The 26,849-nt window shown below is 37.7% G+C and overlaps 1 protein-coding gene and 1 long non-coding RNA gene across 3 annotated transcripts in view; both read right to left on the bottom strand.

Annotated features, from left to right (window-relative positions):
• Nucleotides 1-26,849, bottom strand: part of LOC139130849 (receptor tyrosine-protein kinase erbB-2-like) — a 232,645-nt gene that overhangs the window by 63,947 nt on the left and 141,849 nt on the right. For both annotated transcript variants that reach the window (XM_070696648.1, XM_070696647.1), the window contains 2 exons: nt 25,183-25,380; nt 24,807-24,988 (listed from right to left, as the gene is read on the bottom strand). In XM_070696648.1, coding sequence (XP_070552749.1) covers nt 24,807-24,988; nt 25,183-25,380 — 380 coding nt within the window. The remainder of the gene's footprint in view (nt 1-24,806; nt 24,989-25,182; nt 25,381-26,849) is intronic.
• LOC139130411 (uncharacterized) lies at nt 12,618-21,458 on the bottom strand. The gene is made up of 3 exons (XR_011551847.1): nt 21,418-21,458; nt 21,088-21,184; nt 12,618-12,709 (listed from the first exon to the last, which is right to left on the bottom strand). It is a non-coding gene; the product is annotated as an uncharacterized lncRNA (long non-coding RNA).

Here is a 26,849-nt window from a genome sequence, read left to right as displayed (position 1 = left end):
TATCTGAAGCTGCTAAACTCGCACTTCTAGAGATACCCTTTCAAACAAGGAAACAAAACATGTCACATGCCCAAAGAATCGCGATAAACCAGCTTGCAAACAGTAGACAAATTACCATAAAAACCCTTCGACAAGGGTCGGGTTTTGTCTTTGTCAACACAAAAGATTACTTACACGAATGCGAAAGGCAATTACGCAACACTAAGTATTATACACAACTAGCCAGAGACGACACAGAACAAACAGTAAACAAAGTACACGAACTATTAAACAAAATGTACGAGAACAAACACATCAATCATGATACTTGTAAGTAACTTGATCCAGAAAACATAAAATCCGTACCCCGCAGTGGTACTTATTGCCTAAAAATTCACAAACCTCGGCAAATTCTAAAAGACACACTATTCAAAACAAAATTTACTGAAGTAAAGAAACATAGAACAAACAAACTGAATCACCAAACGGACTCACAACGAGACCCAAACATTACTATACTTGCCTCGCTACTCGAAGAGCAAGACCACTAAAATGCATTAAAATAATTTTTCACAAACACAAACTAAGGAAAGAATCTACACTGCGACTGATGAGAAACCACACTCGGGTTTCGAAACGCAAGCGTCAAAGGGCCACTCAAAAACTCTGTAACACAATAGGTCCGGCTGCGTCTCGCCATGAGCTTTCCCCACACAAACAAAACATTACCATACACACTGATCCAAACTTCCCTACAAATATCCGAGGCGAAACAAACATTTTTGTTAACACAAACAATCGGATAAGAATGTAGGAACACATTTTTGAAACGAATCAAACACAAACTCGACACAAAAACATTTTGGATAGTTAGGTGGGAGCCTCTTTCACACTTTTTACATTCATTGCACTTGTGTGTGTGTGTGGGGGGGGGTGTCAACCTGATGTAATCGCAAATCCTCAGATTTCCATCTGATATAAGTATGTACGTAAACAAGAAAAGTAAACTCATGAATTTTAATAGACGGGGTGGCTAAGACCAATTTCAAGCGAGATTGGTCTCAGCCACCCCGTCTAAGTCTGTGTGGGGAAAAGTTGACATTGAGAAATAGCATTGCGCGTGTTTTGGCCAATTGTTGTTCTCGATTTCAAGTATCTTGCGTCGTGAATTATTCATTTTAACTAGCCGAATGTTATTTAAAATCGATGATTTGTCCGGACGAGGTACTCATGAAAAATTACAAATTGATTTCGGGCGAGTTGGTATCAGGCGAGTTGGTATTTGGCGAGTTGTTATCGGGCGATTTGGAATCGGGCGAGTTTGTTCTGGGCAGATTGGGTAAGGGGCGAGTTAAGGTTGATCGAGCCACTAAATTTTTTACCAAAAAGTTTCGTTATTTTTCTTTAACAGTAAGACTAAAATTTCGGGATGAAAGAACGATAAAAAATCAATATGTCACCACATTAATTTGGCAGCTAGAAGGATTTGAAATGCACCCTCTTTATCCAGTTCAAATGACAGAAATTATGAATCTCCCTTAGCGTTGCCCAACCAAATATATTTACTTTAAGTTCCTTTCTTGAAATGCTGCACTTGTTTTATTTATATGTGAACCACATTGAATAATAAATGAGTTTTATCCATTTTTCCGCTGAAAATGAGCATAAGAATTTAAATTCCCACTTCCCAGGCCTACCACAACAACAGTTAGAGCTGTTGCAAACTTAAATGTAATGACCACGACTTATCCATATTTTGCAGAATTATGTAGATTTCCAATCCATCAATTTTGTTTATTTTCACATAAATTATTGTTCAGATATTGCACATCGCTTAACATCTCGATCACCCTTACTGGTACCCGATGTAGAAATAAGCAATGGGAACGTAGCCGTAACCTGGCTTTTAAATGGCAGCGTGATCCTTTGACGCTACGTTTCGAAACAAGTGTGCGGTCTCTTCCTCAAAATACACGACCCAGGTATCTTGAAACCTTTTCGCGCATGCTCATGTTAGCACAGGTCAAATTCCAAAGCCAGCTGTGTGTCGATCAACGGCCGATGATAGGCAGAGTAGCTTTTGAAAAACGAGATATGACAGAGCACTCCCAAGAATTCATAATCGAAGCCGAAAATCAGGCTTCAAAAATAACAAATTGTTCGTTAATGGCCAATCATGCATTCTTTTTTTGTAAATTTTCATTCTTGGTCGTAATTTACGAATAATTCGACGTACGTCTATCTCATTATGTCTTATCCTCCCGAATTGAAGATGAAATACCATAATTTTCTCGTAATTTTTCTCGTATTTTCCACGACTTTGACTAAAACCTGTCAAATGTTTACCTAACTGTACGACTCGAGAGATGATTTCAAGTTCACTATCATCAACTTTCCTTACCAGGACAGCATGTTGAACATTTCATTCTTATCAGCCTATTGGGTAAACATATTCCAGCTTGTTTGTTATGAGAAAGCATTTGATTCATCTCGCGATTTTGGAAAATGTCAGCCGCAGAACCAATGTATTTCAAATTTAAAAATCTGGGTTACGCTATAGAAAAACACTTGTCACTATATTCAAACGTTTTTGGCAAGTGTCATGACCTTCTAGATATACCTATGGCATGTTTTTCAGAAAGATTATCATTAATAGTATCAGTTATTAAATCAGTCTGTAATTTGTGACCACTTCCTCTTTTGACTCACAGATTGGAAACTAGCGGTTGCCACATGTGGATGCAGCGCTTATCTGTTTTCGAAAACCTGACACCCCTTTTTGCTTGTTTTACCTGACTAGGAGGTCCATGTGTCTGTCTTAAATAACTGTGACTGTATTTTGTGTACCGGTATTTTGCTCACCAGCTGTGCTGTGATGTATTAAGTGGCATTGTCTTGTGTTGTGCTGTCTTTGTTGTATAAAATGACTATGTAATATGACTTTTGAAGTGTGAAGTTTGAATTAGGGCTGGGTATGATTACTATGATAAATTAAAAATTATCATATTATTGTGAAAGTAATGTCAGTAACACCATTAGTCGTATATATGTAATACAAAAGTGTTTTCCTCTAAGTTGTACATAAAATATAACACAGATTGTTTCATTTTACTTTAATCATTATTCAAGTAGTGAGGTGATAGTTTAATTAACAATATAATGAAATTTAAATGTAACTGTTTTCGACTACGGCATGTTTTTGTCTGTGTTGCATTACAATAGTAGCAGCAAACTGTTCAGAGAGTAATTAGATATTATTGGCTAATATTTTTCTTCGTTCAGCGAAGGAAAATACGAGTGACGTAATGACCGTATCCCCACTAGTCGAAGACGAGTGGTGACATAATTATTACGTCACGAAAATTCAATTCCGTGTTTAAACGTGTAAAGTACTTTTGGAACACTAGAGAGGTTCGGCTACACGTTTTACGTGAGCGTGAACGCGTAGAATCCACGTTGGCGTTGGCGTACACGTTCGCGTGCAAAAGTCCGTTTGGCTACGCATTACGCCAACCGTTCTTGTGGCACGCGCAAGAAATGATTCGGCCCGGCTTGGGTCCGCGTAGTCTGTTTCCGCATCACAGGGATAGCTCAATGGTTTGCCCGTATGCCGCAAATCGATGAAGAAATTGCACATAAAAATAACGAAAATACATGAATATCTTTGAGGATGTCACTATCATATATCCAACTAACAACTGCATGAATGATTCACAGTTTTTACGATGTTTTGATACCTAAAGATGAGAATAAATTTACACGTTTACAAATTACGTGAAAACAGCTGTCTCCACGTAAATACGCGACGCCGGCTCCGTGTACGTGAAGAACGTACGCACAAGTCGATGACATCATCGCAGAAATTCGTGACGTTACGCGTTCACGTTCGCGTAAAACGTGTAGCCGAACCTCTCTAATATCAACTCCCCGTGCGCGAGTTGTCCATCATTTCTAGTCGCCGGGCGCGTAAGCGAGGAACACGGCGCTTACGTTTGTGTACAGAGCAAATAGCCAGATGACTTCATACAACGTACCTTCCGCGAGGTTCTACGATTTCCAAGATAGCATAGACCTGGAAATTTAAACCAGAGTTACGTTACGTTTTTATTAATGAGAACAAATATCCACTGAATCTAACCGGTGCGTGCGTACGGTGCAGTGACGTCGCGACACCTTTGTACATCGTTCGTAGTGCTTTACGGAACCCACGATAATGTAACAAGTGCGCTTCGAGTTGGTTGTTTCCGAAGATATTCACGTAATTCCTTGGAAATATGAAAGCGTCACGCTCTTGCGTTTCTAGTGTTCGGATTATTATTGTCGTAGTTCGATTCCGATACACGACCATATAAGGCTCAGCATGCGGCCTGGATGAGCAATTGACCCTTTCCAATGTTGCAGCTGAAACTGCATGTCTGGACGGTGGTGCAGTCTTTACGGATGCGAACCTCCATATTGGCGACAAAACTAAAACACGACTCAAAATTTGCTAAGTGAATGCATTCCGTCAGACTCAAAATATTGTTACTGAGTTTTTTACAAATGTTCACGTCAGAAGATTTTGATCGCGAGTGAAACATGGGCCATCATGTTGTTTGTTTACATTGACGAGAGCATCGAAGATCGACGCAAAAAATTTCCGACGCACCGAAATCGATCACATAAAAGCGGGTTGTCGTTACGTAGAACAACCAGAGAATAAATCCTGTATTTTCTGTTCAGAGACGACAAACTTGGCCTTTGCATCTGATAATATGCATTTAATCGATTACACGCCCACACTGAACATTGTCTTGGCATAATAATGATTGAGAAAAAGCCAACACAGCTTGTGTAAAGATTATATCAACCCTGATAGTAATATCGCTAGAATGTTCAAAGAGTCTCACTGAACAGAAACACGGCAAGGTTATTTGGAATATCGACATGATCTCCTGCGGTGAACTATATTATAACATTGAAAAATGAACATAGGAAAATATAGAAGAGGAAATTCAAAGATAAATGTTGCAGGCAGCTTCCATGATCATCAGTGTAGGAGCAGAGATGGCGTTATTTTTAGTATTCGGTGTCCCATTAGAAGGAAAAGTAGCTATGAAAGAGTCTTATAAACTAAACGGAGAGAGGGAGGAATCATGAGTTCCTGAATTATTACAATGTTTCCGATTGATAAATGAGAGGTTTTTGATTTAAAGCAAAGAAACATTAATCACAATGTGTTATTATCTATATACTGCAAACCTGAAAATTTTAACCATTGTTGAATCTTTTCCATCGATGTTCAATGCATCTCAATGTGTACATATATTTTTTGTCATTGTGATGTGTACATTTTCATTCCTGTTACCCTTTGTAATTGAATGATCTCCAATGCAGTGCAATGGCGGACTGGCAACATGAATACGGAGAATTGTCCGAAAGTGAATTTTCACCTGAGTCAGGCATATATCAGTCTAATGCATTTACCAGAAAAAATTGAACTTTTTACGGTGTTTTCGCCCGTTGTTGCGTTTTAGGGCAGCTGCTTTATTGATTTGTTTTGGACTTCTCGCTGATTTGTCATGTCATACCTTCTACTCTTAAAACTACTACTGAGGGTCGGCCTTTTATTATCTATAAGTCTAAGCCTAAGTTATTTATATTACGTATGCAAAGCCTCGTTTTTCAAGTATTGTATTTTGAATTCTGAATTTGCATTTCGCTTTTTAAATTTTGAATTCTGAGTTCTGAATTTTGTACAACAAAATTCAAAATTGAATACTTGGAAACGAGGCTTAACATTCTTAATATAAATATCTTAGGCTTATAGGTAATACTGTTGGATTAATTGCCCAGAAACTCCGAATCTTTTCAGTACGTTTGTTCTGTCTATCGACTCAACGTTCAAATTCTACTCCCCATAGTATGAAGACATGCCAAGCGTTAAGAATCTCAGAAACCTGCTACAGATATTGATCTGATAAATATCTAATTGTCATGTGAAGCACTGAGCAATGTAAAGTTCATTAACAGCTCATTTTGATATTAAATAAACTTTTGTAAATAGTGATTTAACTCGAGAGTACAGTGCGAAAGTGTGATGAAACATGCTACTTATAATGATCTTACAGATGTCTCATTGTTCTGTGAAACGTACTACTATGTAATGTATCTCTTGTAAACCACGTGAGGACATTCACTTCAAATCTGGTTAACAAATATGAAATAACTTTACACCGCTTTCAGAAACTCATAACATAAAAGTGAAAATAAAACAATAAAAATAAACTCTTTTCCTGTTCGGACCTTCTCTGCTAGTGTATACGTAATGAATACAACAGTTGATGATGGAGGTATGTCCAAACAAAGCCCAGGAACACTGTATATGTTGCTGAGGCTGAGAATTTTTACTTGTAAAGGTACTTTTAACGTCAAACTTTATGAAGACTCCTCATTTATTCTACTTCTCGACAGAAGTCAGCCTTCTTGAAAGATGCGAAAGAGCACATCTCCGGGCCATTTCCAAAGAACGCGCGTGACTTCGTGAATGTCCTGTTTGATTCTGAAGAGGTGGCCATCAAGACTGGCAGTGTACAAATATGATGGTGGCGGTCAGAGTATCAGGCGTAGCGGACCGTAAAATAACGAAAATGAATAAAAAAATTCAAGAGAATTCATTGAAATGGTTTGAAACGTTCATGCATATGTTAAAATAAGTGACTTTACCATTATGTTTCCAAGGGCAGTTCCGACAGTGATTAAGGGGGCGCTGCACTCAACATAGTGTACTTAGCTCAAAAATTACTTTTTGCAAATATTCATATAACTTTAATTAATTTGTTAACCAAAGAATAATTTATTGGTTTGGTTCACCTTTTTGCTTGTCCAGCAGTCGTACGTTGAGTGATAAAGAAGTGTTAAGGTTTGCAAATGTATGCAAAGCATACGATTTCCTGGATTCTTTTTTCTCTCAATTTCAAGATTTCCAAAGAATTTAACTCCACTTTTACTGGATCAAATTTTCTGAAATTTTCACAGTATATTCTTAAAATACTATATAAAAGCGACTATTTCGTTCGGCAATAAAGTTGTCACATTTTGAATAATAGGCATTTTAATTTTGCTAATAATGTTTTTAATCACTTGTTTTAGTGTCAGTCTTTCAACCCGTGCCATTTTAGAATGAGGACAGACAATGCAAAATAAAATAGTCGCTCATTGCTACGTGTACACTTCTTTCCAGTGAAATAGATAGTCCATTTCAGATAATAATGTCAAGTTTTTTACTTAAATGAATTTTTATCATAGACACCAAGATTGAGGGATTTTTTTTACCCCAAATATACACTCCTTTCATGCTTCGAGTAAAATATTGCTACCATAGTAAACTTTAGATTCTCTGCTTTCTGAAAATCTATAGTATGAGATGGGTTTCCTTGTCATCTTAAATGAGCAATATTCCTTTGAAAAAAACTGTGTTGGCAACATGCAACTCCACCTTAAACATACTAGAACCGGAATTCTCTGATCACGGCTTGATCCATGACTGTGACAGCGATCAACACTTGATCTTGTGAAACGGTTGAGTTTGTCAAAACTCTGAAAACTACCACAACTTGGCTGGGGTGATAATATATGTAAAATTGTGTCACACTTTATTATGACATTGTTTACGATCTTACTAGGGGTGACATATTTTTGATTGCCAATAAATGTATCGCAAGGAAGAGTCAACAGTAGAGCTCTATGCAGTGTTGCCCCTGCCGCCCACACAAATATGCACAATCATGAGCGAAACAAGTTTTCTTTTACTGTAATAATTTTAATAATAAAGTTTTCATCTTTTGTTAATTATTGACTGCTTGTCACTTTACGCTATTTATGTCTTTGTACACATAATGAACAAGTGTTTTTTGGTCAGTTTTTTACAAGTTTAGCACTGCCCGTGTATGAATTGATCCACAGGACGATTACACACAACGTAAGTCGTTGGATTAATACTATGTGGAATGATCCGCTACGTGATCGATTTCAGTTCTCCTGCAGTACATATTTTTCAACTATAATTTTTGGTAAAGCAAAGCTGATTCCATACAAGTCCAATCTCTCCTAACATTTTAGTTCGTTGGTTACACAAGGCGACCGTACAGTTACTTTGAACAGCAAAATCTGGATTAGCACTTAGGGAATAATTTGCACACACTGGTGTTTCCTATTGTGTCCAATCCAAAATCTTTGCACCAGACAAATCATGAATTAGCAATAGACGTGGTCAACTGGCCGAGTATGCTCTAAATTTGGCCATTCCATAATATCAAAATTAGTATGGGAACATGCTTGAATGATTTAAACGTTGTCTGAGGGCGTATAATAATAGTTCCACTGTTACCGAAAAGCAAAAGGGCTCTTGCGTGCCTTTTTGGTTGTACAAGAAGTCTCAAACACGCAGCTATAAAGACCCTTCGTCTCAAAATGTTGATGTTTCACAGGCGAAAGTACTCATATCATTACGAAAGCAAAATGCTATTTTGTAAATCAACACCGTAACACTAACCTGATTTTGATTTTAGTGATAAGTTTAGCGACATTGATGTAAACGACAATACGAAAAAATACACTTGTGTTGTTAGGCGAAGTACGGTTGTTTAATATTGCTGAAGTGCCCGAAAAGCTGGCACAATTTAAATATATTTGAAAACACGTACCAGACCATGAAGCTGACACTTTCGATGCTCTACAACATTTGATAAGAAACTTTGCGTGCAATGAGCATTGTAGACGAAACATGCAGGAGCAGTGTTCTCTAAAGACCTGGATACAATATATCGGGTCTATTTTGAAGGCTATCTGACTCGAATAAATGAAATCGATATCATCGAAGTTCAAATTTCAATATTCTTTTGCTTCTGTCGCGAGCTTTTACATTCATATTAAAGTCAATGAAAGCGGTATCGTTTAAATATAGGAAATGAAGCTACGTTGTAATAACTGAACGAGAAATATAAGTTTTTTAGTAATACGGCTATGTCACTTAAGCAAGGGACTTGCATGGTGACTTTCCACACAACACTTCTACATTCGATGATGGCAGTTAAAAATTGATTATGATCATTACATGTGATGTTTCCCTTGTCAACCACAAAAAACGCTTGCCAGTGACTATTCATCAGTTTAGTATTTCAAAGATGGTCAGACGTAATATGGAAAAATTAATCTGTGACTTTATATTATTGCACGTCTAAGAATATTTTGGAAACGAATAATATTTTGCTATTACATAAATGGCTTATTTTATCTTAACTGTATTAAATCATTACATCGACAGTTCTATTCACGCAACAGTTCCAGTGCTACTGTCAGTCACTATGAATTCCCTCATTTTACCGTTACATGTACTTCATATTCTTACTCCCTTCGAAGAGAGTTACCTAATGCCGCCGTTTTGGAATTGTATTTGCCCAATTTTTCATTCGAAACTTACTTCAGGCTAAAACATATACGACATGTGATATTCTACCCGTTTATTATCTTTGGACGGTCAAAAATTCATGCCAATTTTCGCTAATATGTTATTTTGTGTTTGCTTTGAAGACACGTCTCAGAGTTGACTACATTACCCAGTGCGATATCGTTCAAGTTGGAACATCTTGATAGCAAAAGCCAGTTTCCGATTTAGCATACATCCCTTATGCATTACCGAGAGCTAGATCACATGGGTAAAGCTCGCTTAATCAACATTAATATTACTTTCATGATCTCTATCCTTTAGACAAGCAACAGGTTTATTCTATATCATTATTAAATGTATCTCTTAATAAAGGTTAAACATAATTAAAACAGCATGCAGAGTTGATGTAGAAGATCACATATATCCAGAATTACCATACTTAAATTTGCAGGTTGAAATTTTCAAACGAGGCACAGCATTGTTTGCAGCTTGCGTTGTCTACTTACTGTACTAAAATGCTATAATCTCAGTCAGCCGGTATTACAAAAATGCCATTTGCTGCCATGGCAATACAACAATTACTCATTAGGGGAAGGCTGCATTAACTTGCATGGTACCTGAAACCCTAGTCCTTGCCTGGCCAACTCGGGTGACAAACAGAAGACTTTTAATCCCCAAGGTGTGAATGTTCCATTGTTATGTTTATCTTATCCAGCTGGTGCCATTGTAGTGCCATTGTAGGAAAGGCAGGTCTGTGAAATTGATCCTCTAGGGAAGTCGGGTATTCCTAAGTTACTGGAGCTTTCCCGTAATGACATCGATCGTGTACTATCTCCTCAATCCTGGTATGTTTAATAAACTGTTTGTTGTTTGATGTCTCTTAGCTATGATAGTGACACATTACTTCTGAAGGTAAAAGAAGATGTCAGACACATATCCATGTTGTGAATTGCATTTAATTTGCAAGGACATCAGAATTCACTCAGGCTGACTTTGAATTTACAGAGATAATCGTTTCTAAAATTGCATTTCAGGGCTATCTGAAATGTGATTTCTATTTGAAAAGCGTTAAATAAACACATATTCATTGTTGAAAACAATCATTTTAATTGCTTCTGTTGAAAAATATGATCACATTTCATACTGGAACGGCGATACTCTAGGATTTTGTACTTGTGGCTATTCGACATCTGGCAATGCGGAGCAATTACTAGCCAATTCAGAAAAATATATTGACTCAGAGCTGTTTATCTTTAAACATGTTATTCTTCCTATTTTGAATACAATGTGATGTATTTTGTTAAGAAAACCGTCGACAATTTTTATCAAATAATAAATTACTAGCACGAGAAAGCAGGGAAACTTTCACATGAATTTAGTAGATGCGAAATGGCGAATATGGGGAAAGCTGCTTATCGCTCGAAACTTTGAATTGAAGTGACGCAGATAAAAGTCGGAACGTGTCAGTCATATTTCAATGTCCAATTGAACGGAGGACAGAGAATTGTTCTTCACAGAAATTATGACAGGGGGTTCTGTTGGTGCTATGCCACATTATTAATACTTAGACAATCGTTACCGAGCTCACGATGCATCGCCCGCTCTTTCATCACTTCAAGTCATGATCGTCAAAGAAAGATAGCTTCTTTCGAAAACGAGTCAGTTTATTGGCAAACAAAAACGTCCTTGCGTTTCCGCACTAACCGAAAGTGAACACACCTCTTCGCTTTCCGAAGATAAAATTATACAAATACAGTTCTCGAACTTTATGCTGCAAAGAAATCAATACGAAGTATGAAGTAAAAATCCCTCTTTAACTAAATCAATCGTGGTTAAACCTGTAATTAAAACTCACCTACATACTTGCAAGCATTTCAGTGATCTTCAGTTGACTGGATTCAAATGACTTTCTAACTGTTGTTTGTTCAGCTGTACAGCAGCCCGGAAACATGTAACCAACATATTTTTTACCGTTTGTGTTTCCCAAGTTTTTAAACTTTCATATACCTTTTTTAAACCTCACTTATCATTTTGTGATCGTAATTGGCTGAGACTCACTCACCTGATATTACTTGGCAAGGAAAATATTACACCGTTGTGTGTGACGTTGCCACATTTCGATAAACCGCATATCGATATCGTTCCGGGCCGGAATAACAAATCGTCGCCTATTGAATATGGGTACAATTTGCTACTGTTATGTCCTAAGTATAGTGTATTCGCTTCAGGACTACATACATGTCCACGTATTATATTGAATCACTGTAATAATATATTCACGAAAGTTCTTCCATCTCAAAATCTATAAAAACTACGTACAATAATTCCTCGTAAGAAAAGCAAAAAAGAGTTTAAATTGCCGTAAGTGCACCTGCATTGTTAAAGTGCTATTTTTGCTCGACCAACATTTATCAGTGTGTGTATAGGTGCCTTTCTCTGGGTTTCAATTTTAGCGATTGAGTAGCGGTCTTTGTGGTATTTTCCTCCTACAGTTTGTAAACTTGCGCTTAAAGCCAAAAGCACTAAAATTTTCAGCACTTAAATAAACTGAATTTTGTTCGTATCTTAATCAGGTTTATACAATTTACATATGCCATTTTCTTTTAATAATATTTTCTTTTAATGTCCGTGCAAATGTAAGCTTTTCTCTTCGGGAAAGGGTGTAAAGCTAAGATTCCTCTAACTCTTTCCTCAACAAACAGAGATTTGATTGTTCTTCTTCTTTTAACAATATTTCTTCTTCCGTCCCTTGTCTGTCGCAAAATGTCACCATGAACAGACCCTGGCAATGAACAAAAGCAAATCGGGTTTATAAAGCGATGATAATCGTAACAAAAACATAATTACACATCAATATATATAAGTTCGTCAAGAGTTTTCTACATATCTTACTATGCAACGCGAAAAGTGTCATTCGTCTTGTTTCGAGTCCTGATGATAGGTCTGTGTATTCACGTTCAATAAATAATTAATGTAATGGTTGATCAAATCGTCTTTTTATGCTTTGTATGCTTGCTACTATGATGGTCTTATGCTATAGTTGTTACGTCGAACAATTGACAGTATAGGGGTAGGACTATTGTTTTTAACTAAACGCTGTGCAGCCTGTAATGAGACAATAATCTTACAAACATGCACGGCATTGAAATCATGCACGATTATTCAAGAAAACGAATAATCTTGTCGAGGAAACCTAATGCTTTTACCTGGCCTTCGATCAATAGCTCCAAGTCTAATGTCAATTGCTCAGCTGAAGGCCTCATTTCCAATGGCCTCTCCCAGCATTTAAACATAATTTGATATCTGAAGAACAAAATACAGAATCAAAAATGGCGGAGCTATGTGAGTAGAGTGTCATATGTAAAATTTCATGAAGCATGAAAGTACATATTATGTACATGTATTCAATATATAATGTCACGAAGTTTTGAGCTCTTTTACAGCTGTTATTATTGCAGGGCAGGTATTTTTTCACGGGGCCGTTAACATCAAGCCGTCATTATTATAACAAATGAAAAGATAGAAATATCATCAGATAATAAAAAAAGCAGGACACGATGTCTCGTTTCAGGTTTAATTAGTCGCCAGGTAGCATGGCGGTATTTTTGTAGATTAGAAGCAGAGACCGGATTGTACATTCCTTAAGTGCAATCAGCATATGCATGTGTTGTCGGACGCGGGCATTCGGTCCAGGTCCTAGGGTAATGCTAAAGCTTTTGGTTGTTTATGATTTATGATTTCGTCCAACGCTTAACCAACATTTAGAGATCTACATTTACACCTGTTACTTTCGATATTTCCATTACTTTTTATGAATGTCTCATTTTCATTCTTCATCACAGTCACTTGTGATCGGTCTGTTCCGCTCAGCGTCTATGCCTCATAGACGTGTGTACATGTGCCTGAGGAAAACCAAGGCAGGAAACCAAATGGCTTTGTCCTATGGGGATTATGCTACCATGTCATCTTCGACGTTCGATTTTACTGTGAATAAAAGCAAGTTTGTCTATCGTGTAACCGTTGATTGTTCCCTATCATTCTCAACATTTATACCTGGTAGTTAATTGGCTTCAAAACCGTTCGTTTCTTGTGATTTTCGGCCGAATTCGACGAACGCATCGCTAAAACATAAGCGTGAGCAACATTCCGGTCACCTCTTGGGTAACTCCACTTTACTGCCGTTGGCGCCGCCTACCCATGAGGGGTGACTGAAATGTTGCTCACGCTTACGTATTGGCGAGGTGTCTCTCGAACTCGGCCCAAAATCACACGAAACGAGCATTTTGTTAGCAGATCAAGCAATCAATCAATCAATCAATCAAAAGCATTTACATAGCGCCAAAATCCATTACGAGGTAATGTTCTAAGGCGCTGAACAAGAACACAAACATCAAAAAGCTCTCTCAAAGAGATGCGATTTCAAGCCCTTTTTAAAGGTAATCAACGTGGGCAACTGGCGAAGTTCCAACGGAAGACTGTTCCACAAATCCGGAGCACATCTTGAGAAGGAGCGTTTCCAATACGTTTGCAGGTTACACCGTGGCACATAAAGAAGACTTTTCTCATTTGATCGAAGTAAGCGAGGTGAAGGTTTGATTTGAAGCAGATCTGATAAGTACACAGGAGCAGTGCCATTTAATGCCTTGTATGTAATCAAAAGAATTTTGTAATGGATCCTGTATTGTACCGGTAACAAATGAAGTTCCTGAAGTGTAGAGGTGATGTGGTGAGATTTCCTTATCCTTGACACAATCCCAGCTGCAGTGTTTTGGGCATGTTGGAGTGGCTTGATGTCCTTAGAAGGTAGTCCAAACAGGAGAGCGTTACAGTAGTCTAATTTGGATGAGATGAAGGCATAACTATTTGACAGGTTTCTTTTTATGAGATATTGACGGATGTGACCAATTTTCCTGAGATGATAGTAGATGGCTTTCATGTGGTGGCAATATGCTTCTCGAAGGTGAGTCGATCATCAAAAGTCACTCCGATATTACAGGCTGAACTTACAAGCTGAACGACAGATGATCCAATTTTGATAGAGTCGATAGGATGAAGTGTTTGGGCAAATTGGGATCGAATTAATAGGACGTCTGTTTTACCATCATTTAGTTGAAGTTTATTTTGAGTCATCCACGATTTAATTTCCTGAATGGCTATTTCCATATTCCTCACTGCTGATGATGTGTCGGACCGTGAGAAGAATTGGTATAACTGGTTGTCATCGGCGTATTGGTGGAAATCCAGATTGTGATGTCTGATGAGCTTAGCAAGTGGAGAAATATAGATGCAGAATAACAGTGGTCCTAACACAGAGCTCTGCGGTACTCCAAAATTCAGGTGTTGAGGTCCTAAAGTGCTGCCATGTATGGATAGAGATTTGTATCTGTTCTTGAGGTATGGCGAGAAGCACTGTAATGGGATGCCTGTAATGCCAAGTTTTGACAATCTTGAAATCAGTATGTCATGGTCAATGGTGTCGAATGCAGCTGACAGATCCAACAGAACAAGAAGTACACATTTGCCTCCATCGAGTTCCCTGCATAAATCATCGTTGACTTTGACCAGTGCAGTTTCAGTGCTATGATTTGTCCTGTATGCTGATTGGAAAGGCTCCAGCAGCGAATTGGCCAACAGATATGAGGTAAGCTGTGATGCAACAATTTTCTCCAGAACTTTCGAGAGAAAAGGTAAGTTTGAAACAGGTCTGTATTTCTTTAAGATATTGGCATCAAGTGAGGGTTTCTTGAGTACTTGAGTGACAATCGCAGACTTGAACTCCGTTAGTAAGCGACAAGTTGATGATGGCAGTCATTATAGGTAGAAGATGTTCGTGGCACCGTTTCAGCAATAAAGTAGGGATTGGATCAAGTGAACAACATTTTGATGGTAAATTTGTGATAATCCTGCTGATGTCCTTCCCTGTCATGGACTTGAAATCCGACAATGATGAGGAAGTGATGATTTCTAAGAAGTCGAAGTTAGTTGATGTGTCTGCAGTGTCTAGGCCTGAACGGATGTCCCTAATTTTCTTCACAAAGTAATGGCTGAACTGTTCCACGAATTCACTGACTGGGGTGTAGTTCTGCAGAGAGTTATGTTGTGAGTTACAGGTTAGGGTAGAAAAGATTTGGAATAGGGCCTTCAGGTCGTCGGAATTTTCAAAAACAAGGTTATTGTAATAGAGTCCATTAGCTTTCCGACTTAGTTGGCTGACATTGTTGCATTCTGAACGAAAAGCCTGTCTGTTAACTTCTAATTTTGTATTACGCCAACGGTTTTCTGCTGCTCTTTGCTTCTTTTTCGCATCATTGATATCCTTTGTATACCACTTAGTATTTGGTCTGACAGTAACTATGCGCTGTTTTAAAGGTGCATGTTTATTCAAGTAATCAGAGAGATGGTATTAAGTGCCAACACGGCACTGTATAAATCAGAAGCTGGATTACAAAGATCCGGAGTGTCGATGATATCCCTGATAAAGTCCTCAGTTGAGATGGCAGAGATACGTCGGTAGACAATATGGCGTTTTATTGGCATTGGTTTCATTAGTGCGAGTTTTACATGCACAGGACTATAATCTGATATAGTCTGTGGATCAACAGCAATTGATGGAGAGTTGACATACTGATTTGAAATGACGAGGTCAAGAATGTGGCCCCGAGAGTGGGTCGGCTCTTGAACCCATTGTTTGAGGTTGAAGGAATCCAAAATGTACTTGAATTTCTGAGTGGTTGAGTCTTGAAAGTCGTCCATATATATGTTGAAATCACCGACAATGTAGAAATTGTCAGTGTTAGTCAAAAATCCTTCCATCATGGAACCAAATTCTTGGAGGAATTGGGATGCAGTGAATCTGTTCTTGGCTGTGGGAGGGTGCGGTATACAATGATGATTTTCACGCTGACACCTTGAAATGAGAGTAGCTTGAGTAGCTTCAAACGATTTGACATATTTCAACGGATTCTATGCCTTGAGTTTCAATGAAGACTTCAACACAAGACCGATACCTCCCTCAGTTGAAGAGAGACGAGGTGTATGCTTAAACGTGTAACCAGAAGGAGTAAATTCAGTGAAGATGTCTCCATGTCCTGTGTTTTTCAACCAGGTTTGAGTGAGAGCAAGAATGTCAACGTCTTTCTCTCGAATGAGGTTCTCAACTTCGGATGTTTTGTTAAAGATGGATCTTACATTCCATGTTGTTAACAGTAATTTACATTTTCTGTGGATTGCATCAGATGTGTCAGTGTCAGAACATGTTGGCTTTTGAACAAGGTTGTTGAAGTAAACACTATTTGAAGGAAGATATCTGTTATTAGTTGCAGCAAGTTCTCCAGAAGTAACAGTTTTGATGTGGCTAATCTTCTTGGAACAAGCCCTGGTACCTCTGTGTGTGGCGGGTCTTTGGTTTAGCCCAAAAGATTTGATAATATTCCATACTGAAGTTGACTCTCTTGTCTTGTAAGAAGTGTTAATGGCGTCAAGAAATGTTCTACTGTAATGCATAGTAGATCGGTAGTAAATTAGCAAAACAATACACAGCCACTGCAGCAGAGAACAATGGGTTGTGCACAAAACTAAGCCAGATGAAGTATCAGGTATGAATTCTCGTGTGATTTTCGGCCGAGTTCAGAAAACACCTCGCCAAAACATAAGGCTTGAACAACCTTCTAGTCACCCCTCATGGGTTCGCGGCGCTAATGTCAGTAAAGTACAGGTGCCCAACGTTCACTGTGAGGTGACCGGAATGTTGCTCACGCTTATGTTTTAGCAATGTGTCCGTCGAATTCGGTCGAAAATCACACGAAACGAGCGTTTTTGAAGCAAATCAACTACCAGATTTGAATTTTGAGAACGATAGGGAACGATCGACGGTTACATGATAGACGAATACAAATTGCTACTGACGGACTGTTTAAAGTCATCTCCAGCTTGTGATTATACAGGTTATATCACAAAGTGTGGTATTAAAAACTGCAAAACCTGTAGTATGCTCATCACTACAGAACAGTTCAGTAGTAGTTTGACAGGTAAGACCTATTCTACCAAATGTCTGGAACCTCTGAATTGCACAACAAAAAACGTAATCTATGGAATTGAGTGTTCATTGTGCGGGCTCATTTATGTTGGTGAAACAGGAAACAGCTTACGATCTAGAATGAACGGACATCGCAGTGGAGTGAATCGATCTTTGGATGTGCAACTTTATAAGCATTTTAACCAGGACGATCACTCCACTTTGTCTATGCGTGTCCGTATTCTTGAAAAAATATACCATCCAACCAACAGCCCCACACTTAGTTCACCATTCCGTAGACAGAGAGAATACCACTGGATTAGACAGTTAGGTACCGCAATGCCTTATGGTTGTAATGACAACATCAAAGATATAGGCAATCTCTCAAGTCCTGGTTGTTCAGAAGTGAATGTGATGGGCCTATTTGAGTCTTCTGTCCGTAGAAGACGTAGTCATGGACATAGGCATTACCATCGGCCTAAATTGGATACATCAGCTACATCCAATTGCCATGACAAATTTCATGAACTGCTTCTTTTATTACAGAAGCCTTTAGGTCTCCATCACATTCGTACTTCATTATTTGCTCTTTCCATCAAGGACTTGAGAAGGTTGCATGTCTATGCATTGGGATTGTCTTTGACAGATCCGAACAAACAACCGTACAGACTGGTTAGTATTATTGCTGACATTGCACTATACAGACTGTACAAGCCTGTTCGTGCTGAACCTATGACTGATGATCATCGTTATTTCATACATCTTCCATTTACCAACAAAGGAATTGATGCCATTAATATCAGCAATATACTACACAACAAAAAGGTTACATCAACTATACCTGTATACTTTAAGAACCAGTCTGTACCTATTCTGTCATATCAATACACCAAGACAATCTCCAATAAAATATTCAATTACAATAAGGCATTGCGGCACTTAAAAATTGATGAATTCCTTCAAACACCAGCATCCTGTGACTGCTCTACATCTCCCTTCAAATATACTCCAGTTGGCCATGTCATCACTGGTGATCTGAACTTGGTTGAACATCACCACCTTCGTAAGATATTATCTTGTGGACCCAAGTTCAGAGAACCTCGCAGGATCAACTGGAACCATAATTTTAAGATCATTATGGACTCAGTTGAAGATTATGCCAGGAAATGGGCTAAAAGGGAGGATGTAGAGTTGGACACACTGTCAGAATGGGTCAAATCTGTGAGGAAAATAGTGCGTGGCCGTATTGGTCGACTAAGATCACATGTTTGCAGAAGACCCTATTCTGTATTTAAAGATCCTGATGCTGTTAAGTGTTTGAATGATATCCATGACAAATATGTTGTCGTCCCTGCTGATAAAGCTGCCAATAACATTGTATTTGTCTGTAAGAAGTATTATTTTGAATGTCTTATAGACGAACTTGGTGTAACTAAGACCTCAACCAACTCCACTTACAGACAATCAATGTTCAACAAATCTGAAATTTTGGCAAACCATAAGTCATTCATGGATAATTTTAATATTACAACAAAGGATGACCATAATAAGTTGCCTAGCTTATACTGGATACCAAAGCTCCACAAAACACCTTACAAAGCTAGGTTTATCGCAGGATCTTCAAAATGTTCAACAACAGAGTTATCGAAGATACTGACTTCTGTTCTTTGTACTGTTAAACGGGGACTTCAATCATACTGTGATGTTGTCTTTTCTCGGAGTGGTATAAATCAAATGTGGATATTAAAAAATTCGAAGGAACTCTTGGAAAATTTGAAATCAAGATCTGTTTCAAAAATAACATCTATTAAAACTTTCGATTTTTCCACATTGTATACCACAATGCCACATGATAAATTGAAAGAACGCTTGAAAAAACATCATCAACCAAGCATTTTTCTACAAAAACGGTTCACGCCGTTACAATATGTGGTATTAGGGTATAATTCTACATATTTTGTTAAAAATACAACTAATGCTAAAGTGTTTTATACCGAGAAAGACATTATCAGTATGCTTGATTTCCTCATTGACAACATATTTGTTGAATTTGGAGGACACATTTTCCAACAGTGTATAGGAATTCCCATGGGCACTAACTGTGCTCCCTTACTTGCCGACTTATTTCTGTTCTCATACGAGGCAGAATTTATCCAGAACCTTATCAAGCAGAAAAAGGTCTCTGTAGCTCGTACTTTCAACCTAACATTTAGATACATAGACGATGTTATTTCATTGAATAACTCTGAATTCAGTAAATATCTCGCTATGATTTATCCTCCAGAATTGGAGATTAAAGAAACTACAGAAACGGCCTCTTCTGCTTCATATCTGGACATTTTACTTGAATTTGACTCCAATGGTCACCTTTCTACAAGGCTATATGACAAGAGAGATGATTTTCAACTTTAGTATAATTAATTTTCCACACCTCATCAGTAATATTCCACTCTCACCTGCTTATGGGGTATACATTTCCCAGCTTATACGATATGCAAGAGCATGCAGTTCATATGGTGATTTTGTAGAGAGACATGGCCATCTCTCTTTCAAACTGTTAAATCAAGGTTACACCAGAGCAAGACTTGTCTCTACATTCAAACGCTTTTTTGGCAGGTATCGCAAGCTGGTAGATAAATACAATATCTCTCTTCGACAAATGATCACTGATGGCATCGGTGACATTGGGCCTTAGTTAGTGACCACTACCTATCTGACTTACAGATTGATATATGGCGGGTGCCACATGTGGGGCAGGATGCGCTTACTATTTTCGAAACACCTGACATCACTTCTTGGTCTTTTGGCCAGAGGTCCATATATCTTTCTTTCATGAATTTGACTTTGTTTGTACCGTCTATTTACTGTCTGTTCTGTGCTGTTTTGTGTCTATGTTTACAACTATTGTCTTACAAATTTTGACCTAGTGTTATTGGATTATGGATTGGTATGATTGTGATTATTTTTCCACAGTAAAATTGAATGTCGAAGATGACATGGTGGCATAATCCCTATAGGACATAGCCATTTGCTTTCCTGCCTTGGTTTTCCTCAGGCATATGTACACACGTCTATGGGGGGGGGGGCAATAGACGCCGAGCGGAATAGACCGATCAAAAGTGACTTTATCTTCATCAAGTATGTAAAATTCACTTTGCCATAAAACTTATTGTGTGCGAATGAATTGTTGACCGAACTCGTATTAGATTATAAACATCAACATTGCTCGTTACACATTGTCACATAAAGATCGTGACGAACTACCGGTTATTGGAGAATTTAAAACAGTTTCGTTGTAATGATTTTACGTCATTTGTGCTTGTTATTCAATACAAAGAAACATGGTTTTTTGATGAATTTGACTACAGTTGAGAATTTAACTTTTGAAGTGAAAAAAGTATCTCTATTTTACATATATATCCGTAAGGTTGCTGAGTTATACCAAATATGAGTATAAAGTTTTACAAATGTGTTACTTCATTATTCCTGCAGTATTTACAGGGATTAAATTACTTAGGGAACCGTTAGATTGCATGGTTACTATCACGCGAGTAAGCAGGAATATGGTCACGATAGATGACGTTGAACAGGAATGGTTGGATTTTATTTGCTGTTCTGCGTTGCAGTGAAGAAGATATGGTTCATGTGTCCAAGAAAAATAACTCACGCTTCATCTGTGCACATCTTTGGTTTTGGTAACCTTTCCCCGCTAGCTATCCTACGAATTAACTGGTAAGAGGTAATATCTTCAAACGGAACTGCGCCTGTGTATAAAACAAGATGCAATCATTCTTGCAAGAGATACAACAGAAAGACAATATTCTATTTAAGAGAGTTGTCCGTGTCTCTAACAGTACTACAATGAACCATGAAACATCACGTACAGCTTAAGTAAATTATAGTGGTCTAGAAACATTAGTTATTGCTGGTGTACACTTTGATACAACCATTTACATTTAAATTAAGTGCATAATGTCTGTTTTGTAATCAAACATACCATGTGTGGCGACTTCCCAAAATATCACACCGAAAGACCACCTATAATACAAAAAAGACGACCAGAACGATTATGTTATGGAAAAGGTGTGCCCCTCACTGTGGTTTGATGGTTACTATATTGTGAATATCAACTCTAACGATGACATTTTTGCTATCCTTTTTACATTATAATTGCCTAATAGCTACACTCAAATGATCAATACCATTGAAATCACTGTTAACATTCTAATTAAATTTTTCACATTTGCCAGGACAAAGCTTGACCAAATGAAATCATAATATTGTGTTTGCATTTTATATATGTAGGAGTTTGTGTGCTTTGATGTAAATTATTTGTCCTTACACGTCACTTTTGAAATGGAACTCTCCCCTTGTTAGAAATTCTGGTGGCATCCATCTCAACGGGAGTGCTGTTTGTCCTTCGCTCTGTAAGTAATAAAGGGTGACATATTCCTCAGTACGGATTAAGGAAACTGACTAGAGAGAAGTAGAGTTGCAATTGTCTTATTCAGTTTACTTATTTCAGCTGCTACCGAACAATGGTGTCCGCAGAGGATCCTGCCATCTTAAATTCCACATCAACCCCTCAAGCATGAAGACTTTGAAAGGGTCAGAATCGGGACTGGTTTGAAGCGTGGAACTAAAAGTCGACAAATATTTGTAGCTAACGAGGTGTCTGAAGTAGAAGGTGAGATGACTTACCCATGGCGTTTCTAAGAGCTTTCCTTGGCTTTCACTGACATCTCTGCTGAGACCGAAGTCACTAATATTTGCAACGTTGTCGTCAAATAGTAAAATATTTCTCGATGATAAGTCCCTGTGTAGAATCTTTGTTGTATGTTAAGAAAGAGTACAAGTTACGATATTGATGGGTAAGATAAAAAAAATCATAACGTGATATTGGCTATATAAAACTATGAAGTCTATTTATTAGCTATTGTCATTTATAATTAAAACACATTACTTCTATTTAGAAACATTTGAACGCTACCCTCAGTCCTATTTGGTCGTTTTAGCGCAAGTAAGTCTTTGTTCAAACATGTGTGATTCATATTGTAACTATGATACCACACTAAACTATTTACATGTATACTTGCATTACCTGTTTACTTTTCATATACTGCATTCCCCGAGTTATGTGCTGTGTGTACAAAAGTAGTTCCATTGACTTTTCCTGCAAAATGTTGTCTCCATGGCAACGTAGATGGTTAAGAAGATCTCCCCTTGGGGCGCTTTCCATAAGGAAACATATATCATCTGTGGAGTAAGTATGAAACACTTCAATTTAAACAGTATTTTGTGGAAACGATAATATTCCAAAGTCGTCGTATTTTCCGGTACTTTAGAAAGAAAAGTATGTTTCCAAAGATTGAATCAACACTAGGAAATAACATCAAACTTCAACTTTTTCTCTACATTTAGGGGAGGTTTTCTCGTATCAGGTTTTGGCAATCAAAACTTGGTTCTTTCGAATTCAAGCTATCTTAAAAAGAGAAATCGATGTAGCGACACATTGCATCAATATGTAGATAGACACGTGCTACTATAACGCATTGCTTGGCTAATCATGATGGAAACACTTGAAAGAAACTTTGACCTTACCTCTTTGCAAAATGAATCCTTTGAATGTAACTATGTTTAAATTACCGTTCAGTTTCATCAAACATCGAATTTCACTTGCAAAGTCCATGTAAGACTTATAAGTTCTTCCACCTGAAATATGTGAATAGAAAAGCCCCTATCTGTAAATTGCCGTATCAAAGCATAGCATATAATCAATGTATAATCGATCACACATAAATGATTTTGAAAACATATATATAGAATGATAAACACGTTGCCATTATTTATTTACTAGAAAAGGAAACAGTAGTTCCAAATTATATTCGTGACAGGAGCATGGTAAACAATTATTGCAGCTTTAACATGGAGAGGAGAACATCCAACACGAAGGATGTCATGGTGTAATTCTCTACACCCTAGCCCCCATGATAGCCTTTCCCGACACAGGTTTAGACGTGGCTAGATGAGACATTCAGAGCCAAGTAAGAGTCACAATCTCTCTGCTATCATATAATGACGCCCAAAAAGTCAAAGTTTGACCCTTACGCTCGATTGGTAACCACATACCTTTAAGCTAACAACATGTCAACTTATGTTCTAAATAAACTTAAAATCAATTTCGACTATTGTGGAAAAAGACTTTAATTTACCTTGCATATTAAATTTCATCGTTAGCCCGCGTACAAGTCATGAGGTAAACATCATGTAAGAAAAAAGTTATAACGATAAAGTTTAGTGCTACTGAAAGTGAGAGCAATGATGCAGCGAGAAATCCGAACTTTGCTCTTTTTATTCACCCCTTCACAAGTATTGTGATTAATCACCGTGCAATACAACTAGAAAATGACGCATAAATCTTTGATTGATAGGAATTTCCCCGGACACTCGTCTCGGTGACCAAACCAGCATGGTCCCCACTATAAAGACAAACAGAGCCCGCGACAGAAAATCAGTACATTGTTGTGTAAATATTGTGCAGCTCATAGGTGTTATAAACAGTAAGTTTGCCAAGTCGCCTAAAACGAAACTTTGTGTAGTGTAACTGCTTTTGGTAGTTAAAAGTTGTTTATTGGCAATAGGGCGGCTAACATTAACGTGTAGCCAATACATAGGCCCGTGGGTCATAAAACAGTTCAAACAGCCACTCTGACCAACGAGGCACACGCTTCGGTAATGGTGTCAAAACATTGTGCCGATCTTACATTTGTGGAAAACGTCCAGAAAAGAAGAATCACTGGACGTGTTATATGAACCGAAGCACGACAGTTTCTGTGTGGGGAAAATTTTGAATGCTGAAACGATTATCTTATGAAATAATTGCTCTCATTACAAAACATGAAATACTTGTAATTCTATCTACCCACCTGGTACTAGTGATTTTATTGCTACCACTTCGGCAACTTTGGTACCCCTCGGCTTGAAATATCCTTTATGCACTTGACCTGAAGAGCCCTGTCCAAGCAATGTCTGCGATTTTTTCAAACTAGTGTTCCCGATTGACCACACAATCACGTCGCCCTATACATTCCTTCAATTTAAATAATCAAGAGTGTTGGTTGACTGTGAATTTAGATATATTTCACATTATCACGATCAACACAATTTTTTAACTTTTGCCCCAAATATCTGCTACACTTGATGTGTACCTTGAACAAAGATTGAGATTCAAAATCATGCGTGTTGTATTTCGATCTGCAGAGGCCAACTTCACTATTGAACTGCAATTGCTACATCTTACATTTGCAAATAGTAATCCGACGTTTGGCATTATAATCATGTTAATCGAATACGCTATCAAATATCGAGGACTTCAACAAGCCTTACCCTCATGATCTCGTGTATTTCTTCTTGATCGTTGTTCAGACGTCGATACTTCCTGAGGTTTTCTTTCATTCTTCGGTAGCACAGTAAGCCGATCAGTAGCGTAATGACAGCAATCCCCACACACTTGGTAAGGAAAATAATTAATATTTCATCTCCGACAAGATGTTTCGGCGGACTCGACACTGCATCATATAATTACACGAAAATTCGACTAATAAATTCGATCATAAATATGCGCAGTGATTTTAGAGAGCTGTTCATGAAACACCGTTTAAGTTAAATCAACATGTACTACCATTGTCAGTAGGGTCGAATAGTTCCAAAGAAATATTTCTACGAATTTGTCGCACATAATTTCTTCTCTCTAGTTACCAACCTTTTTCGCAAAAACAACTTGTAGCCTCGCATGTTGCCACTTCCCAAGCTTCACAATTACATTTCTGCTCACACAGCTCCCCACAGTACCCTTCAGAACAATTGCATTGTCCGAGCTCCGGGTCGCAAGATATGGTAGCCTTTATTTCACATAAGCAATGATCAGAGCAGTTTCTACTGTAAAATCCATTCGGACAAACTGTAGTAATAAAACAATTGGTAGACCGTAATAAGAACATAATAGCAAATGCCCCTTCAAACTACGTTATGCGTAGACAAGGAACTGTGATTCATGTCACTTTATCACACCTGACTATACTGATTATGTCACCCGTATCTATCAAATCTACCTGTTTTGCTTTCTACAATCCATACGTACAGGCTAATTAGGTGTGGTGTAAACTTATTCCATATCCATATCTTCCTACTTATCTGTTTTTAGTCATGCTCAAAATATAAACATGCACCGGTCAATTGCTATTGCTATGATCATGTGGAGTGAACGTATATGGTTTTGTTCAGTGATTTGTTCTGGTTGCATGGAGAGCAGGATGCAGTAAATTAATAAGCTATGTACAATTAAGACCATTTGCATTTCCCCACCTTCATTGCAGTGATGCCCTTTCCATCCGGGGTTACATATACAACCTATATGTTGATCACAACTGTCTGCGTTAAGACAATCGCAAACATTTTCACACTCATTGCCCCATCTGTTGTGAGCACAGCCTATAAGAGGATGTATTTAATAAATGTCGGTTTATGTCTTTATGGTTACATTTATATCGAAGTTTGAAGTAAAACGCTGATTTGCCAAATTTTGTATAACATTTTATGGTTGGATTTGTAGTATGCTTCCATACATTTATTCCAATCTAGCTATGTTACTCAAACAAGAATAGTGTGAGGCAATAAGTCAGGGATATGCGGAGAATATGGTATTAGCAAGTATATTAAGAATTTTGTGAACTCGAATAACACTGATTGCAGAATAACGACGTTGAGAAGACACATTTAAATCTTCATAAGCTACAATAAGACGAGATGTTAAATTGTAATTGGACATCCTAGAAAAGTTTGACACTGTGAAGTTAGTATCCTGACTATATTAGTATGCGGCGGTGCATTACAAATAAGTACAGAGTCCGAGAAATCATTTTTTACCGTTCTAGAGTTTCAAGACAAGTGGCCCACCGACGATTGCCCCTAGCAATCACCCTTTCGATAGCAGACCCCATGGGACGATTTACCCCACCAACATCCCCAAATATGTTACATTAGTTTTCTAATTGCTGCTAACAATGTAGATTACTGTACTATTTTCTGATTCTGTTGAGACCCTGTTCACTTTGCGTAGGTAATGTCAGCAAGATATCGATATCATCAAATAATTGCCAACACCTTAATTTTAAATCAAGTCTAGAATACAGTTACAGAAAGGTAATATAACAACGATATTTGTTAATAATGATATAATAAGACTCATGGTGCTACATTTTGGAAAGAATTTATATGTTAACTCAAATTTCCTTCATGTTTACTGTCATTTTGATCAAGATTTGCAATTGATAATGTTAAGTTACTGATTATATATGTATGCAACTGAAACACATAGAGGAGACCACCTGTGGCATTTTTGGTTACACTTTGGTCGTAATCTTGTCTTTT

Source organism: Ptychodera flava, chromosome 4 (genome assembly GCF_041260155.1).
Source record: "Ptychodera flava strain L36383 chromosome 4, AS_Pfla_20210202, whole genome shotgun sequence".
NCBI lineage: Eukaryota > Metazoa > Hemichordata > Enteropneusta > Ptychoderidae > Ptychodera > Ptychodera flava.
This window is presented reverse-complemented; position numbering and strand designations above follow the sequence as displayed.